Source organism: Schistocerca cancellata, chromosome 2 (genome assembly GCF_023864275.1).
Source record: "Schistocerca cancellata isolate TAMUIC-IGC-003103 chromosome 2, iqSchCanc2.1, whole genome shotgun sequence".
Classification (NCBI taxonomy): domain Eukaryota; kingdom Metazoa; phylum Arthropoda; class Insecta; order Orthoptera; family Acrididae; genus Schistocerca; species Schistocerca cancellata.
The window spans coordinates 648,544,008-648,563,895 of NC_064627.1; the positions used below are offsets into that span (position 1 = coordinate 648,544,008).

At 43.9% G+C, this 19,888-nt stretch overlaps 1 protein-coding gene across 2 annotated transcripts in view; it reads left to right on the forward strand.

Annotated features, from left to right (window-relative positions):
- LOC126162324 (arf-GAP domain and FG repeat-containing protein 1) overlaps positions 1-19,888 on the forward strand; it is a 97,071-nt gene that overhangs the window by 17,266 nt on the left and 59,917 nt on the right. For both annotated transcript variants that reach the window (XM_049918750.1, XM_049918751.1), the window contains 3 exons: positions 10,525-10,631; positions 10,726-10,900; positions 11,005-11,179. In XM_049918750.1, the coding sequence (XP_049774707.1) occupies positions 10,525-10,631; positions 10,726-10,900; positions 11,005-11,179 (457 nt within the window). The remainder of the gene's footprint in view (positions 1-10,524; positions 10,632-10,725; positions 10,901-11,004; positions 11,180-19,888) is intronic.

Consider the following 19,888-nt stretch of genomic DNA (forward strand, 5'->3'; position numbering starts at 1 on the left):
TGCCCTCCGCTGCCTGAGCAACACCAACTGGGGTGCAGATCGCTCCACGCTACTGCAGCTCTACATAGCCCTTGTTCAATCCCGTTTGACCATGGGAGTGTGATTTATGGTTCGAGGCACCCTCAGCATTGCGATTGCTCGACTGCTTGCACCATTGCTGAGTTCGACTAGCGACAGGAGCTTTTAGAATGAGTCCGGTGACATGCGTACTGGTGGAGGCTTGAGTCCCTCCATTGAAGATCAGATGTGCACAACTTCTTGCCAGTTACATTGCACACATTAATAGCTCTCCTGAACATCGGAATTACCGTCTTCTTTTCCCACCTATGGCAATCCATCTCCTGCGTTGGCAGCTCAGGTCAGGGCTATCGATTGTGGTCCGCGTGCAATCCCTTCTCTCCGAACTAGAGTTGTTCCCTTTACCACCTCTACTTGCAGTCCTTTCACTTACGCCTCCATGGTGTACGCCTCAGCCGCACCTTCATCTAGACCTTTTGCATGGCCCTAAGGACTCCGTTAACCCCGCCGCTCTCCGCTGTCACTTCCTCACGATTCTTGATGTGTTCCGGGGCTCTGATGTGGTTTACACCGATGGCTCGATGGCTGATGGTCCTCTAGGCTTTGCATATGTTCGTGGAGGACATATTGAACACACTCCTTGCCAGATGGCTGCAGTGTTTTCACTGCAGAGCTTTGGCCATATTTCATGCTCTTGAGCACATCCGCTCATGCCCTGGCGCGTCATTTCTCCTGTGTACTGACTCATTGAGCAACCTACAACCAGTGCTACCTTTGCCATCCTCAGGTAGCATCCATCCAGGAGTCCATCTATGCCCTGGAATGGTCTTGCCGTTCAGTGGTGTTTGTGTTGACCCCAGGACATGTCGAAATCCCCAGCGACGTGGAAACCGCTTCTGGAGATGGGCATCTCTGAAGCTGACCTGCTTTCCATCTTCCGTCGCAGGGTTTTTTGGCTTTGAGAGACGGAGTGGCATAACAGTATGCACAACAAACTGCATGTCATTAAGGAGGCTACGGATGTGTGGAAGTCTTCCATGCAGTCCTCAGAGAATCAGTTGTCCTCTTCCGGCTCCGCATTGGCCATACATGACTAACGCATGGTTACCTACTCTGTCACGGGGACCCACCTCTGTGTCGCTGTGGCTCCCAAATGACAATTGTCCACCTCTTGGTGGACTACCCACTTTAGCCGCTCTGCGGCGGACTTTTAACTTTCCCAGCGCCTTGTCTTCCGTGTTGGGTGACAACGCCTCAACAGCAGCTTTAGTTTTACGTTTTATCCATGAGAGTGGGTTTTATACTTCTATGTAGGTTTTAGCGCATGTCCTTTATCCCTCTGTGTCCTCCACGCTAGTGCTTTTATGGTGGAGGTTTTAATATGGTGCAGAGTGGCTGGCTTTTCCATTTTATTCTCGTGGTCAGCCAGCCACTGTAATCTGCTTTCTTGTTTTACTGTTTTCTGTTTCTAGCGTCTCTCTGTTGTTTTCTTGTCCTCTTTTGTTCCTTTTAGTGTTAGTTGCCTTTTCTTTGTTCTTGTGGTTTTTCCTTTCTTTCCGTTTTGTGGTATATGTCTCGTCTGTTTTATTCTCACACTTATGGCATTGTTTTATTAGGAACAAGGGACCCATGTCATCGTAGTTTGGTCCCTTCCCCCCCTTCTTTTAAACCAACCAACCATCGCAGTAGCGGGAGAGCACCATCATTCCGGTGTTCAAACTCTGTCAAAACCCGTTTGATGTGGATAACTACCGGCCCATCAGCCTCACCAACTTTCTTTGTAAGCTGCTGGAAGGAATGGTGTGTTGGCAGTTGGGTTGGGTCGGGTCCTGGAGTCATGTGGCCTACTGGCTCCATGTCAGGGCGGCTTCCCCCAGGGTCGCTCTACCACTGATAATTTTGTGTCTCTCGAGTCTGCCATCCGAACAGCCTTTTCCAGACGCCAACATCTGGTTGCCGTCTTTTTTTACTTACGTAAAGCATGTGACATGACCTGGTGACACCATATCCTTGCCACATAGTGTGAGTGGGGTCTCTGGGGGCCCTCTCTCGATTTTTATCCAAAACTTCCTGCTGCTCTGTACTTTCTGTGTCCAAGTCGGTGCCTCCCATAGTCCCCCCGTATTCAAGAGAATAGCATTCTGCAGGACTCCGTATTGAGTGTCTCTCTATTTTTAGTGGCCATTAATGGTCTAGCAGCAGCTGTAGGGCCGTCGGTCTCACCTTCTCTGTGTGTGGATGACTGCATTTCATACTGCACCTCCAGTACTGGTGTTGCTGAGCGGCATCTACAGGGAGCCATTCACAAGGCGCAGTCATGGGCTGTAGCCCAAGGCTTCCAGTTTTCAGCCATGAAGTCTAGTGTCATGCATTTCTGTCGGCGTCACACCGTTCATCTAGAACCAGAACTTTACCTTACTGATAATCCACTCACTGTAGTGGAGGTATATCGATTCTTAGAACTGGTTTTCGACATGTGATTGGCTTGGCTACCTCACCTTTGTCAGCTTAAGCAGAAATGGTGGCAGCACCTCAGTGCCCTCCGTTGCCTGGTGGTGTAGATTGCTCTACATTGCTGCAGCTCTACAGAGCCCTCATTGAATCCCGCCCTGAGTGTGGTTTACGGTTCAGTGGCGCCCTCAGTGTTGCGTTCACTCGACCCAGTGCACCACTGTGGCATTCACCTAGCAATGGGAGCTTTTAGAACGAGTCCGGTGACCCATGTCCTGATGGAGGCCGGTGTCCCTCCGTTGAAGCTTAGGTGTGCACACAGTCGTCTGCTCCGACTCTTTCAGTGCCCTTCAGAGCCTCAGCGTGCTGTACACCGTTCATCTCTTAGCGCAACAGGTCTAGGAAAGCTGTCACTTGCTCACTCTTGATGGAGCTACTGTGATGTTTATGTGGGTTCCTGGTCACGTCGGTCTCACAGGAAATGACCCTGCTTCCAAGGGTGCAGGGGTGAAGTGCTCATACCTCAGCCCTCTAGTTCTTACACTCCCTCCCATGATGTCCACATTGCCGTCTGTCTGGTGTCACGTTGGCATCACCATTTGCCCTCCCTTCGTGGGAAGAAGCTCCAGGTTATTAAGTCTCTCCCTGTGGCTTGGATGACCAACTCTCGGCCCTCTCGCTGTGAGGGGATCATTTAGCTAGGTTGCATATCGAGCACTGTCTTTTTATCCATCGTCATTTGTTAAGTGGTGCACCACCACCACTTTGTGCTCATTGCCCTCAACCTTTGACGGTCCGCCATTTCCTGATGGAATGCCCTTGTTCTTAAGCACTTACATTCTCATTTGTGTTTGCCGTCTGAGTTATCAGCCGTTTTAGCGAATGATGCGCAGACTGTTGACTGTGTTTTACTTTTTATCTGTTTTAGCAATATGGCGAAGGCCATTTAATTTTTTGTTCTGGACCTCTGTTTCTCTGTGGCATATTTTACAGACATTTCCCACATCCCTGTTTTTAGCTGTCTTCTCTTCCGTCTGTTAGGATTAATATGTAGTTGTTCTTAGCTTCTCTCTTTGTCTTCGTTTCTACAGTTCTGACATTGGCACATACCACCTTAATTGTTTTTGCACCCTGAAACAAAACAATACAAACAAGCCATATTGTTGCAGTTTCTGCACTCATCGCAAGGCCTATGACACAGTTTGGTGCCATCACATCATCCTCACATTCCCTAAGTAGGATCCCCGGGCCCCTCCTGATTTTTATTCTCCAGTTCCTTTCCCAATTGTCATTCAGAGTCCAGGTTGGCACTGTCCTTAGCTCTCCGCCGACCCAGGAGAATGGTGTTCCATACAGTTCTATATTATCTATGGACTTGTGGCCTCTGCCGGACCATTGGTCACCTCTGCTCTGGATATGGATGATTTCTACATTTGGCTACCTACCACTTGGCAACATGTCACCGTACTATGGTCAGTCCTGATCTGGAGCTCTACATCAACACCCATGGTCCCCCAGTTCTGTTACTTGGGTCTTTCTTTTTTTTACGAGAAGCTTACTTGGTTGCCCCATATCCGACATCTGAAGGCTGGCTGTTTGCATAAACGCAATGTTCTTTGCTTCCTTTTCTACAGCTCTTGGAGCATGTGTCGTTCGACCCATCTTTGCCTTTACTGGTCATTAGTTCCATTTCGTCTGTATTATGGTTGTCAAGTTTATGGATCAGCTGCTGCTTCCATACTGCTGCTTCCATGCTGCTGCTTATGGACCTGGTGCACCATCATGGTATCTGTTTAGCCACTGATGTGTTTCGCACTAGCTTTGTTGATAGTCTTCTGGTTGACACTGAAATTCCTTTAGATTCAGCAGTCCCGGCTCCTTTCTCCTGTGTCATCACTATCTGCTCTTCCTCCGCTCACCCCCTCATGTTCTATTCTATTCTTTTCACGGCTTCGGGCTGTTGACCACCCGCTGCCCACCCTCGGGTTACTTGTTGGGCTCTGCCACGCTTCTCTCCGCCATGAGTTCTATATCCCCATCTTGTCCTCTTCCTCATGTTCTCTCCAACCAACCCATTGATTAGTTCCTTGACCACACATTCAGATGGATCTCTTTTGAGGTCCGAAAGCCTCCAATGGTGTCCTGTTGTTTGTCCGAATGCTTTTACAGAAGTTTCAGAATGCCATTGTTTTTTACACAGACGGCTCTAAATCCATTGCTCATGTTGGGTATACCTTCACATCTTCTGTTGGCACCAACATCATCTGTGGCCTCCCATGTGTGGAGTATTTACTGCAGAATTGATGGCCATCTGTCGGGCCCTCTGTTTTATTAAACAGTCCCTCACCCGAGTTTTGTTATGTACGGACTCAATGAGTGGCCTTCAAGGCTATCACTCGACGTTTTTCCCGCCATCCCTTGGTATCTGCTGTCCACGACCTTCTCATTGATTTTGGTGATGCAGCTTGTTTCCTGGTCACATAGGTATCCCAGGTAATGAACTTGCTGATCATCTGGCTGGGACACTGGCCAACTACCCCCCATTCTCCTGACCCTACCGATGGGGGATTTGTGGCTTTACTTCAAATTGTCAGCTGACTTGGTAGGCAACCCCCCTGTCTAATAGACTTCGCACCATCAAGGAAACTACCACCATGTGGCATTCTCCCCTATGCCTCTCCCAACAGGAATCTACCATCCTCTGGGATCTTCATTTTGGCCATACTAAGTTGACCCATGGGTTTTTACTCAGTATTGAGCTCTCCCACCACCTCCCCCATCCACCCCCCCACCCCCCCTTTGTAATTGCGGGCTCTGTTCATAGTGACCCATATTTTGCTGGACTGCTGCCGCATTTTGGCTCTTTGCACTCAATATGCTTTTTTCACCTTCCTCGTCTGTGGTGTTTGCGGACGAACCTCACATGGTTATGTGTATCCTGATTTCCTTCACCAACGTAGTATGTACTCTCAGCTATAAGTCCCCGAATTTTCGTCTGGAATTTGAGTTCCTCAGTTAATGTAGGCATTGATTATGGAGGCCTTGACCTTGCCTCCACACCAGCCAGGTTATTCCCACCATTTCCCTACATTTTTGTCTGGTATGTTGTGCTGCTTTGTTACCTGTTTTCATATGTCTTCTTCCCCTGGTGTTGTCCCCATTGTATTGTGATTCTGTTCTTTCCCTTCCTGCTGCCCTGACATCCCTTTTCCCTCTTTGTTTGCACATTATCCCTTCCCTGTGACTCGACTGTGCTGTTTGTGGTGTTCCTCCCTTGGTTTCTGTCACCTTAGCTCATAGGACCGATGACAGTACTGTTTGGTCCCCTCCTCCATATCAATCACCCAACCAACCTAATGGCTGCGTCTGTAACCTTCCAGAGAAGGCTGGAGTAATAAATGTGCAGAAGGTTCACTGGGCAGCTCGTAGCAGCTCTTTCCCACTGTGGGACTGAGTGACATCAGATGGCGCGAGGGACCAGCACCTCGTTTGTAACTGCTGCTCCTGCATCCCTCCAAACATCAAGCCTCCATCTCTGTTTTCGTTCAATGACGAAAACCCTGCACTCATGCCCAACTAAGTGTGTACCAGTGGTCTTTGTTAAAATTGTTGCTGTTTATTCTAATTTCAGTTGCTTCTTTTATAACAGAATCCAAATATGATGGTGTTTGAGCCAAAACTCTGATGTTCTCAAATTTTATTTTATGCCAGTTTTCTAGACAGTGCAATGTGGTAGTTCATTGACCATGTGTCTGGTGTCCATCCCAACATTAAATTTACTGTAGTGTTGGAGAGGGGTGGCAAGCTTTCATTCATGGATGTTTTATTCCAGGGAAGGCAGGAGGCAGGCTTGCTCATTCACTGTACAGGAAATCTGCACACACTGATTGGTACTTGAAAGCCCAACAGTTTTCACCACCCTGCACACAAGAAAGCAGGTTTGAACATGTTAGTACACAGGGCAACAGTTATTTCTGATGACGACCAGCAGAAATCTGAATTTCAGCACTTGAAGCACACATTTAGAGCAAATTTTTATAGCAAAGAAGAAACTGAAAAAGCTACAAGGTGCCACTGACAAAAGTTGACTCGTGAATTGGTGGAAGAAGCCAAGCTGAGTGCATTCCTTCTGTACTGTGAAGTAACTGTAGGCAAGATAGGACGAGTGCTGAAGAGACATGAACTGAGACCAGTGTTTGATTCTACCTCCAAGATAAGATATTGTTACACTCCTTTAAAAACAACATAAGTCTTAGAGTTCGTGTTGTGTATGGTGGCCACTTCGAAGGTAGCACTTAAATAGATCAAACTATTAGAACTGTTGCTGAGCAATGTGCGGAGCATTAACAACATATTAAACAAAGGGAACTTCAGAAGTCGGCCATGAGTTGAACATTGTCTAGGAAATTGACACGAAGTAAGATTTGAGAAGATGAAAGATTTGAACTAAACATCATGATATTGGGATTCTGTTACAAAAGAATTCGCTGAAATTGGGTTAAACACAACAATTTTAAGAGACCAGGGATACCCAATTAGTAGGGCATGGGGGTGTGCTTTGGACTTTGAGTGAAACCAGAGACAGAGGCTTGGCACTTGTAGGGATGAGGGAATGGCAGTTTCAAACGTGGTGGTGGCCCCTCACGTCATCTGGTGTCACTTGGTCACGAAGCTCTGTGGAGCTGCTTAACTTGTCTTCTGTGCATGCATCGTTCCGTCCCTCTCTGGAAGGTTCCAGATGCTGCCATTGCATCTATATAAGCAGTATATCTTGGCAGCCATTGGTTTGAACTACTGATAATGATACCAGAAACAGGTGTCAAAAACTCAAGTGTGTTATTCAAAGTGATGTTGCTTGTAAACCAAGAACATTTTTATTGTATCTTACCATATATTTATATAACAGAGGGAAACATTCCATGTGGGAAAAATATATATAAAAAAACAAAGATGCTGTGACTTACCAAACGAGAAAGTGCTGGTAGATAGACACAATAAAAAACACACACACAAATTTCAAGCTTTCGCAACCCAAGGTTGCTTCATCAGGAAAGAGGGAAGGAGAGGGAAAGATGAAAGGATGTGGGTTTTAAGGGAGAGGGTAAGGAGTCATTCCAATCCCAGGAGGTCTTTCCGCTCCTGGGATTGGAATGACTCCTTACCCTCTCCCTTAAAACCCACATCCTTTCGTCTTTCCCTCTCCTTCCCTCTTTCCTGATGAAGCAACCTTGCGTTGCAAAAGCTTGAAATTTGCGTGAGTGTTTGTGTGTTTTTTATTGTCTATCTACCAGTGCTTTCTCGTTTGGTAAGTCACAGCATCTTTGGTTTTTATATGTATATTTACCATATATTTATTCACACTGTTATCTATGCTCAGTTACCTTTCTCTTACATTCATTTAATAATTTGTTGCAAAAGTTTTTATGGTCATCTACCTTCACCTTAATTCTGAATCTTCTTCTTTCTCATATTTAAATTCATCTTCTTTTCATTCAGTCTCTCATTTCCTTTTCTCTTGTTTTTGATTCAAGCTGTTGGCCATTTGGTTAAACTCGTATAATTAATTACTTGCTGTGCGTTGGTCTACACTTAATCCCGCAGATACCCAATTGAGTCAGAAATGAGTCTTATTACACACAGATACTTAGAAGCTCGAGATGCTATCTGAGAACCCAGCTTCCAATGATTTGTTGATCCATTATTCTTGTGTCCCCCTTATCTGCTTCATTTGATAACCTTCTAGTTTTGATTCTTCTGATGTAGATAATTATTTTTTTTTCTTTTATTAATGATAACAGTCTAATTATAAAGTCTGAACCATATACCGGCAGGTGTAACATCCCAGCCCATGATCACTGTATTACAAAATTGTAGATTTAGTTGGCTAGCTGCAACACTATCTCCTTGCCTGTCCAGAAAGGTCTTGGGAGCAGCTACCTCATAATTTGGGGTCCTCTGCTGCAGAGGCCATGAGAATAAACTCTCTTCCAGACAATACTAAACTCAACCGGAACCAGCTGTCGTGAGCCTATGCATTTGGGTTGCAAGCTGATGAATCTGGTGTTTGCAAAGTAACAAGGGACTGTACCCTTGTGAGGTTTTGTTTCAGTTCCTCTATTAATGGGCAAATAATGCTGCAATGCAGATATTTCCAAATATGACATTATGTGGACTAATGTGGTCATGGCTGTGTCCAATCTGCTTTATGATTTGACTTGAGGAATGTTATAGGTGAACTGCAGCTGCAACTGATAACAAATGGTAAGTGACACTGAGATGTGAAGTTCAGGACATGATGAAAGGAACTGAAGGGATGGGATTACTCAAAAGCCATTTGTCTACCCAGTCATGCAAATTGGACTTTTTTTCCAGTCATATGAGCCAGGGCCAGTTTGACAACATTAATACACAGAAGTGATTTACAATTTGGTGCACCACTTCCCCCCGCCCTCCCCTCTTTTCCCCTGTTCACTTTCACCCTTGTCAGCTTTAGTTACTAACTGTGATATGCACTGTATACAGATCTTGCACTTGGCCATCCCTGGTGTCACAAGTGGTGGGCTGCGTTGCTTGTCCCTGCACATACCCAATTGAGAGCAGGTGGTAAAGCACTTTGTAACTTGCCCCACAAGTCTTTTAGACTTCATATACTTGCTCAACTTGTGGATGATCAACACTCTGTGCAAAAAATGGCAGCCAGTTTTTCATTGGCAGGCCAGTGTAATGTCTTGCATATAAATAGGAAAAAAAGACCTGATATTGTGTGATTGCATCCTTTGTTTGGTCAGTGTGAAAATTTCACAGAAATGCTCAACAATCTTCGCTGGAAGGTGGTACAAGAGGAAGGAAGGAAAACTGAGGTTCCGTGGCCCATCAATAATGAGGTTATTAGAGATGGAGCACATGCTCAGGTATAACAAAAATTGCCAAGGATTAGGCCATGTCCTTCTCAGATGAACAATTTTCCCATTTCTTTCAACTACAGGAAATGCAAATATGATTGGCTGGGCAGGGATTTGAATCCTTTATCTTCTAAATGATACAGGTAAGAGATACATCACAGACTTCTGAAAACTCTGAGCACAATTCTATGACAAACATAATACTTCCTCCCTTGTATATTGCATATAATAATCACGACGTTAGGAAAATTTGAATCTGAATAGAAATACACAGGCAGTTGTTCTGCCCAAGCCCATATAAGGCTCAAGACGTACTCCTGTTATCCAGGACACTATGTGGCCATTATGTGGGAGAGATCTGTAGACCAACTACAGATTTGGTAATCTCGTGAGCTCATGGTGCCTTCATTGTGGTCTGTAGCAACACAAATGCCGTGGCAGAGAATTACGGTTAGTGGGGTTTACAAAGTTTGAGAAGGTGAACGTACAAACCCTCGGAAAATCAAAGCAGATGATAAATAAAACCCTTTGACAGGGAACTGTTTTATAAAAATCATGAATTGGAACTTTGGCTTGAAGAGTACTGCTGTAGACGCATCACTGGAATGACCACTTAGCAACATCAGTCATAATTTTTTTTTTTTTTTTTTCTTTTAAAGGTTGTGACTAATTGTATGTAAATAATAATTACCAATGCCATTGATTGTGCAAAGATTGTAATTTTCTTTAAATGTTCTGAGGTTAATGTAAAGCAATAATGCTTATCTTACCCTGTTAACATAAAAACAAATATTGATTTTGATATTCATCAAGTTGAATGAAGAACACACTATTTCTATCAAATTTATTTACTTTTTTTAAGCTGTTGGTATTTCCCCTCAGTACAGTAAGTAACTTGTTCATTCATTGGCTCCAGTACCTGACTGATGATTTCCTTTGTTAAAGTTATGTTACATGCAGTTTGAAGATTAATGAGTCAATTCTGCTTTATTGTTGTTCATTGCAAAAACAACTTGTACATATGTTTACATTAGTGTTAAAATGTGTATATGTTATGAAAAATTAGTCCTTACTTTTAGCTTTCATTATCTTGCATGCAGTTATGCTGCAAATGTTGAATACATGTCACTTATGTAAATTGTTTGTGTTTTAGTACTGTCGGCGAGTATGGTTGGGTTTATTTGATCCAAACCACTCGCAAGATACCAAAGATGAGCAGCAGGTCAAAGAGTTTATGATAGCTAAGTATGAAAAGAAGAGGTAAGAATATTATTTCATTTTCCACCTTAAAGGAACAGGTGTGTTTTCCATTTTTCAAATCTGAGATAATCAAAATTGTGTTGATTCATTTCAGATATTATTTGGAGCCATCAGTATCATCAAAAAATGGTCCCATCACTTTTTCACCACCAGGAACACAAAATCACTCACGAACATCAACTCCAACCCCAATGACTTCCATACCTGAAACTAAGCCACTTACTAGTGTCATTTCTTCCCAAGCCAAACCAGCGTCTCTTAATATAAATGTAAGTAGTGATTTTTCAAGTTAGGAGTAATGCACCTGTTCATTTTACATGTAATATTAATTTATCTGAAATCTAAAAATTTAGTTTATATTATAATCTTACAGACATCAAATGTAACCTCGTCGGACAACATGTTCACTCCTGACAAAACATCTGGGTTTCTGGCTGACTTTGGACCCTCAGATCCGTTCAGTTCTTCTTCGCAGTTTACACCAACCAGTACTACCACCATACCTTCATTTGCAAATTTTGAAAACAATCCAGTTTTCACTTCTCCTAGTAAGTACACACTGTGGTTTTCCACTTTTTCACTGTGACTGTTGTGTTTACGTATGCATTAAAATTTAAATGCAAAATGTGTGTTTATTTTGTAGAAAAAGCCAGTGTTTCAATTATAGTCCTCAGCTTAATGGAATCGTGTAAACAATGTGAATTATACAGCCTTTTTAGAACAACAAAAATTTGTGAAATCAGTTTTCTTCTGCTACAATTTAAAGTAAATTTTTATTGATTTGGTTGGGAACAATAAAACAGGGAATTAAAACTGAGTTGCAGAAACACTCTTAGAACCATAGAAACTATTTATCAGTGAAGTATGGGTGTTTTACAGTAATGTAGCTTTTCAAATGGACAGTATCACTCAAGCAGCGATGGGAGTATTCAACAGCCGGCCGGGGTGGCCGAGTGGTTCTAGGTGCTACAGTCTGGAACCGCGCGACCGCTGTGGTCGCAGGTTCAAATCCTGCCTTGGACATGGATGTGTATGATGTCCTTAGGTTAGTTAGTTTTAAGTAGTTCTATGTTCTAGGGGACTGATGACCTCAGAAGTTAAGTCCCATAGTGCTCAGAGCCATTTGAATCATTTTTTGAGAATCCAACAATATGAACTATTTCCTGTTTGGTGAGTAGCGATATGAGCAAGCAGCTGAGGAGGCAGTGGAATGAACTATCATCAATAATAGCACATCTGTTCCAGTTTATTATGCAACTGCATGATTGGGACAAAGATATAAAGGTTCCTGCAGTAAATGAATTGCTCCCACAATGAGCAAGAGTGTGTTACCTCATTGTCTTCCTTTCGACAAGAACAAACACAGTTACTTGAAAACTGATACTTTTCCTTCTGAAGATAACAATCTCAACAAATAAAAAACAAGAAACAATCTGAGTGGTTTTACATTATATATGATGGCAGGTACCTGACAAAATTTATGAAACAACAACTTGAAAAGTATGCTGTCTGGTGTCTGCAATGTGAAGTATATTTCACGGTACTTTTTAAAGACAACAGAATTTAGAACTTCATTTTCAGTGTGTTGAATCACATTTTCAGTGTGATGAGTCGGAAACACTGGCATTTTAATTACCTCTGTAGCTTATGAGATGTGTGGCAGCAGAGCTGTTCTTAGTTGTGAGGCTTCTTTTGATGAGACTAACCACTGTTAAAATAAAAAACTTAACAATGGTTCTGTTTATGGACTAGGATTGGAGGAGAATGCCTGTCTGTGAAGGTCTTAGGTCTTAGGTCTTAGACCTGGGTGAGGGATTGCTCATCATTGCTTCTGTGCAGATTCAGCTGTCACCTGCCACACACTTGCAGAGCAGCAAGTTACATATTTAGCTTTTTCTATGTAATCTTAGTAGTATATATCTTAAATTCTGTGTGTGTTTTTCTATTTGAGAGGTGTAATCTCATATTTTGTAACTTAAAGGTGTAAATGCAGGTAGTTTGTAGTGCAGCTGTTATTCAGTTGTTTGTTTTGAAGAGCTAGCATCTGTTTGTTTGTTGGTCTACTTCAAACAATTGCCTGCTGGGCACTTGCAGATCAGCAAGTTACATATTTAGCTTTTTGTGTGTTTATCAGTAGTGCTGAGGTGAACAGGATATGTCCGTGTTGTGTGCCTATAAAGGAGTAGTTGGCTTCAATTTGCAAACAGATGAAGGTGCTTTTGGCTTAGGTCAGCCATCCTCAGGGTGCTGCCTTGGGTTGTAGCAGTGATGGCACATCTGATACATCACGTAGAACACCTCAGATGACTTTTATTTCGTGTATGGGCTCTGCTGCTGAGGCACATTCCAGTCAACCTGTCTGGGGGATCCGCCCTCACTGCAGGCAGAGTGGTGGCTGGTAACACAGTCACTTCATTTTACACAGAAGGTCAATGTGGAGGCTGGCCATTAGGCCCCACCAGTTACTGTGCGAGTGGAAATGTAGCCACTCCTTCAGCAGGATCCAAGCAGGCACACTGGGGAGGTGTTTTACTAGTTTCACAAGTTCAGATGTTAAGGAGCCTCTTAAGGAAGTAGCATTCAGGGGCGGAAAGAAAACCATGTGAACTTGGTAGGTCTCCCAGGGTTCATCATCCGAGATATGGTGGAGGCCTTGCCTGCAGCTATCAAGTGTGCAGGGTGCAGTCAGTCACTTGCAAGTTGCGGCTCACGTCAGTACCAATAACGCCTGCTGGGTTCTAAGGCCATCTTCAGTTCACATGGCTGGTTGGCTGGCTGGCAGAAGTGGTAAAGACCACTGGCCTCATATGCAGTTGCAAGCAGGGCTCATAATTTATAGCATTGTTCCCAGATTTGATTGGGGTCCTTTGATTGAAGCCAAATAGAGGGTCTCAGCCAAAGGATTTTGTTGACTCTGTGACAGTCTTGGCTGCAGAATTCTGGCTTTGCATTATTGGCTGGAGAGCTGAAGGACTCCCCTTGTTAGGGGGGCACTACACAACGGAATCGGCTACTTGAGTAGCAAGAGTACTTGTTGATTGAGCATGGGAGTTTGAGGTACTCTGTTGAACAATCACCAGTAACATGCAAATAGCGAAATCGGACATTGTTCGGACGAAACACACTTAGACTGTCAAAATTTTATCCGTAAATAGGCAGTTCATAATAAAGCTCTGAAATATTTAGCAAGCCATGGAAAGTACATTGAAAACACAGGTTGGATCCCATAGGAGAGGCTGTGTTCTTTGCAGTCTGCAAAAATACCTCTAATGAGGTAGATTTTTAGTGAAACTGCAAAGTTATTTGGACGTGTGTAACGGGTATTAAATGAATTCAGGTTAATCGTTGGATGTTTTTGCCAGCCACCCAATTCTGCCATGATAGTTTGAGTCACTCAAAAAAACTCAAAGCTCATTGGTGTGGAAATACCCAGTTCATCCAATATTGGTAGGAGGTGACTTTAATCTACTGAATCAATGGATTCATTGCAGGGGGAACGGACAAGCAATTCTGTGAACTACTTTCAAACACAGTTTTCCAAAAACTGTCTTGAGTGGCTAATTAGACAGTCCATGTGCAGTGGAAGTATTTGAGACCTTTTAGTTACAAACAGACCTGACTGCATCAGTGGTCTCAATATGGAGACAGGGATTAGCGAGCATGATGTCATCATAGTGACACTACTTGCTAAAGTTGGCAAACTAATGGAAAGGCCTAGGAGAGTAATTTTGTTAGTAGGAGCAGATAAGCAGTTGCCAGCATCCCACTTGGGCAGTGAATGGACATAATTTAGTGCCAATATGATTGAAGTAGAGGAATTACAACCAAAGTTTAAACAAATTGTAAGTTGCGCTCTGGGAAAGTATGTGCTGAGTAGGTGAATTAAGGATGGGAAAGACCCACTATAGTTTGATAACAGAATCAGAAAATGCTGAGGAAGCAAAGGCTGTTGCACTCTTGCTTCAAAAGTGAATACATAAGTGATGACAGGCGAAATTCAGCAGAGATTTGTGCAGCTCTCAAAAGACTGATGTGCGAAGCATAAACTAATACCTCTTTCGTACCATAGCAAAAGATCTTGCCGAGAAAATTATGGTTCTACGTAAAATCGCTAGGCAGGTTAAAGGCTTCTATCCAGTCACTCATTGACTAATATGGTGTGGTAATAAATAATAGCAAAAGGAACGCTGACGTTTTAAATTTCACATTTAAGAAGTTGTTCACGCAGGAGGATTGTACCAATGTACTGTCATTGGAGCATCGCACAGATTCCCGTACAGAGGACATAGTAATAGGCATTTCTGGTGTAGAGAATCAACTGAAAGAGTTGAAAACAAATAAGTCACCAGGTCCCAGTGGAATCCCAATTCGCTTTTACAAAAAGTTCTCTATGGCATTAGCCCCCTTACTTAGCTTGTATTTGTCACAAATCTCTCGCCCAGTGCAGTGTCCCAAATGTCTGGAAAAAAAGTGCAGGTCACTCTTGTATATAAGAAGGATAAAAGAACTGACCCACAAAATTACAAACCAATATCATAAACATTGATTTACAGCAGAATTCTTGGACATATTCTCAGTACGAATACCATAAATTTCCTTAACAGAAAAGCTTCTGTCCACAGATCATCTCAGTTTTAGAAAGCATCACTCAGGTGTAACTCAGCTTGCCCTTTTCTCAAATGATATCTTGTGAACTTTCAGTGGCCCTCAGGGCTCAGTATTCATTTTCTGGGTACAGGCCTGACACCTCATGGTTCCTGAGCTGGGACTCGTAAGCGCCACCAGTCCTCTGTTACCATAAACTCAGGCTGTGCTTCAGCGACCACTGTGCGGCACAATGGTGGAACATTGTGTATCACAGGGAATGGAGATCTTGGCTTGACCACACGGATCATGACAATGATAACAAGCTGTATATATTTTTAAAAAAATAAAAAGAAAGGGTCTCACGTGCTGTGCACTGATAAGATGCATGGCTGTTCAGGTGGAACAGTCATTAGTGGGCATCCTCTGAGGATCCTGCTGCACCCCAGTTGTATGAGGCTTACCTAGGCTTGTGGGGCTCTGTCTTTATTTCCCTATATCGTGGGACTTTTTAAAATTCTCTCCTTCTCTTGGCGGAAAGGATGGGCTGCTGATAGGTACCGACACTCAATCAAACAAGAGGGCTATTGTGGTCGGTCATCCTGAATTGGGAGTTATTTTGTCTCTAGTAACAGAATCCATGCTGGTAATCAGAATGTGTGTTTAATACTGAAAAGGAAAGAGGGCAGCTTCGAGGAAGTTTCACCTTTCTATATTCAAAAAGGCTTAGAGGACATTGCTGGCACTCTAAAATCAGGCAGGCAATTGCATAATGGGGCACTGTAGGTAGAAACTTCCATTTCCCACCAACTTAAGAACCTCAAGAAAACTCAGTGCCTTGGGGATATGCCATAGCAACTGAGCTACACATCACCTTTAGTTACAGCAAAGGAGTTATGATGTGCAGGGACCTGATGGACATTCCCAAGGAGGAACTGAAAAAGGAGTTGGCTCCGGAAGCTATGGTCAATGTGCAAAACAGCATGAAGAATGTGGATGAGGATCCTGTAAAATCTGCCTCCCTTATAGTGACGTTCAGTAGCATGAAACTTCCTGAGCATGTTCAGGCAGGTTCCTTCACATAAGTGAGTGGCCTTATGCCCCCCAACCCAATGTGCTGTTTTAAATGCCAGCAGTTTGGGCATACTACACTTGGGTGTCGTAGTGAAGCTACTTGGTGAAGCTACTTGCAGCAAATGTGATAAGGTGGCCCATGAAGGAGTCACTTGCTCCTCTCCTTTGATGTATTTGAATTGCTCTGGGGCTCATCCTGCATGGGGTGGAGACTGTAGCATATATCTTGAAACAACGGAAGAACGAGAGCATAAGGCAACAAAGTGTATCCTGTGTGTCGAAGCCAAAAAGATGCATGAAGCCTTGCTGACTCCATCATTCGCTACCTCCTTTGCTTCGGTTCTTAAACAGCCAGTGCAGAAAGCCAGTGCTGCTCCATAAATAGAAGTTGCTAGTGTTAGCTCTAGTACCTCCATTTGTCAATGCACTTGTGCTGTTGCAGTTACTTTGACCCCTGTAACTCTCCTCAGAACTTCAGAAGAGGGTGTGTTGCCAAAGTTGCAGAGCTTCCTTCCCCTTCAAAGATTCAGTCGGGTACACTGTCCAGTGCTGCCACTACTACCGCCTACCCAGTGCAAAAAATCAAAGGCAAAGCTTCTATCTTTGACGGAGTCAAGAAGTAAGCAATCTGACGATGTCGACGTCATTCTCTCTGACCTCCTTCAGGATTCTTCTGTAGAGCCAATGGACCTTGATGTCAGACTGGAGGCACTGTCGTGCCCCAAGACTGAGCCTCCACCTAGTGTCTGCTCCCCTCCCCGGCAGAAACACAGGATAAAATTGCTGCCCCAGTGATAAGATGACTCCCATATTACAATAGAACATATCAGGACACGTGGAGAAGCTGAAACTCCTGACACCTTGCATTCTGCTCTCCCGCCCTTGCAGACACCACTCAGTGGGAAGCAGCTGATGACCTCCATTCCAGTGACCACATCTCACTGTGGATCCATCTACTGGGTGAAGCTTTGCCAGATCAGAAGCCACCAAAAGGGATGGTCAGCTGGGCTAACTGGACCCTGTTCAGCTAACTGGTTGTGTCTGGACACCGCAACAGTTTCCAGGAATGGGTGCACCACGTTACACGAGTGATCATGCTGCTGACTCATCCACCCCAAAGTCATCATAGAAGGTAACCTGTATCTTGATGGACCGGTGAGTGCCACTCAGTAATCGGGACAGGTGTGCTGCTCTCCAGGGATTTAAATATCGTGCAGCAGCAGACAACCTTATGGCCTTTTGGGTCACAAGAGCCAAGGCTCAACATGTAATGAAGGAGAGCAAGCAAAGGTCATGGAAAGTGTTCCTGGACTCCATCAACCGTTCCACACATTCAAAAAAAGTATGGGAAGCCATCAGAAGGATTTCCAACAACCACAGTCATGTACTAATAACAGCAGAGCAGGAATAGGGTTGTCTCCAAACAATGCCCAGAGACATCACTCAGATGATGGCAGATTATTTTGCAAAGACTACTGCTAATGTCAGCCATGATGTGACATTGCACCTCTACCATGTGATTCTAGAGAGAGACAAGTTGGACTTCAGATCCAACAATTCTGAGTCTAACACCTACCCTAGGAGTGGATGTTTATCTCTCATGTGGTCTGGTTGCTAGAGACTAAACAATTCCTTAGCCACTCTCATTGTGGTTCAGGGATTTAGATTCACTGTCGACGACCTGATTCTGCAGATGTGGCTATTAAGCAGGATTTTCTGTGTAAACATCACTATCTTAGTAATGGAGTAACTTCATCAGTGGGGCTTTCGTGGCTACCTCTCCATTTTCATACAGTTTTTCCTGTCTAAATAATCGTTTAGGTCCACTGTTGCTAACACTCTTGTCAGATCGTTTCAAGCAGGGGAATGGTGTCCCTCAGGGCACTGCTTTGTGTTACCCACTTTGCCAAACCCATAAACAGTATCACATGTGTGGGGAGGAGTCCTGTACAATGCTCCTTATTTGCGGGTGATTTTGCTGTTTTTTGTTCCTCCTCCAGTGTTGCAACACTGACTCACCACTTGAATCGTACAGTGTAAAGATTAGAGGAGTGGGTTGCATGATGGATTTTCAGTTTTCTGCGGGTATATGTGTGCGTGCGCCCATGCCCAATCTCTGTCTTGAGGCTGTTAAGCCATCTCTTACAATCTGATTGCCTCAGGTATGCAAGTTCCTCGCAACTCTGAATTCACTTGCATATCATATTGTTGCTTGTCTGCCTCTGGAATGGCTTTTCTCCAATCATCTGCAAGCCACAAGGCTGTTTGGGATCCACATGCTGGGTGCACAGGAGTCACTTGATGTGGAACAAGCACAACCCCAGACCAAGGGTAGTAAGTGTCTCCACCCAAGTTACTGCAGAGACCCAGAGTAATTTTGTGTTTAGTGCAGTACAGAAGAGGTTGCACTCCTGCACATGTTTTTAACACATTCTGTAAGGACATTTTAACTGAGCATCACAACTCTACAGCTGTCTTTACAAGTGGATCAAAACAGGAGGACTCTATTGGTTGCTGTGGTTTTCCCTGATCGTATCCTCAGGGTCAGACAGCCTCAGGATTTGATTGTCTTTCATGTGGATTTATATGTGTTCTGGGCACTGGAGCATGCGAGATGTCATTAGAGTACTAAATTTCTTGCCTGTTCTTATTCTCCGAGTGCCCTTCATTTTCTACAATGCTTGTACCAAATGGATAAAGCAGTTCATAATATCCAGGACGCCCTCCTCCAAATACAGTGGCTGGGGGTGTGCCAGGGCACATGAGTATTGTGTGGAATGAAAGGGGAGATGTTGCAGCCAAGGAGGTGTGTCACGATCCTCAGTTAGTTGCAATCACTTTGCTGTTCAGATAAAATGTCTTGCATCACTGGAGGATGCATAAAATGTCTTGCATCACTGGAGGATGGATAAAATGTCTTGCATACCTGGAGGATGAGTGGCTGGAAGTGACATACTGTAAGTAGTAAAGCCCTCAACACAGCAATGTTGATGGGTTGAGGTTCTTCTTACTTATCTTTGCATACGCCACAGTCCTCCAAAGCGTGGCTGCTTGATCTGGTGATTAAACGTTTCAGTGTGTTTACCGAGCGAGGTGGCACAGTAGTTAGCACACTGGACTCGCATTCGGGAGAATGACAGTTCAATCAAACCTGCGTCCAGCCATCCAGATCTAGGTTTTGTGATTTCCCTAAATTGGTCAAGGCAAATGCTGGGATGGTTCTGAAAGGGCACTGGTTATTTCCTTTCCCATCCTTGAGAGACACTGAGCTTGTGCTCCATCTGTAATGACCTCATTGTTAATGGGACGTTAAAGCCAATATTCCTTCCTTTCAGTGTGTGGCGCTTATTGTACAGATGACTGAGTACTGCATTTTATTAGACTGTGTGCTATCTGTCAACATGCGAGTGTTATGGAGATGGTTTGGGAACTCAAATGTGAATCCCTCCAGGAAAGGTGATGTGTTTTTCGATGAATGCAATTGAGAAAATTTTGAGAACCATCATTTGAAGCTGACTGAAGAAAAATTCCACTGCTGCCAAGAAACATTTTGCGTAAAGGGCATGAATGTAAGGTAGAAATTAGGGTTTGTATGGAGG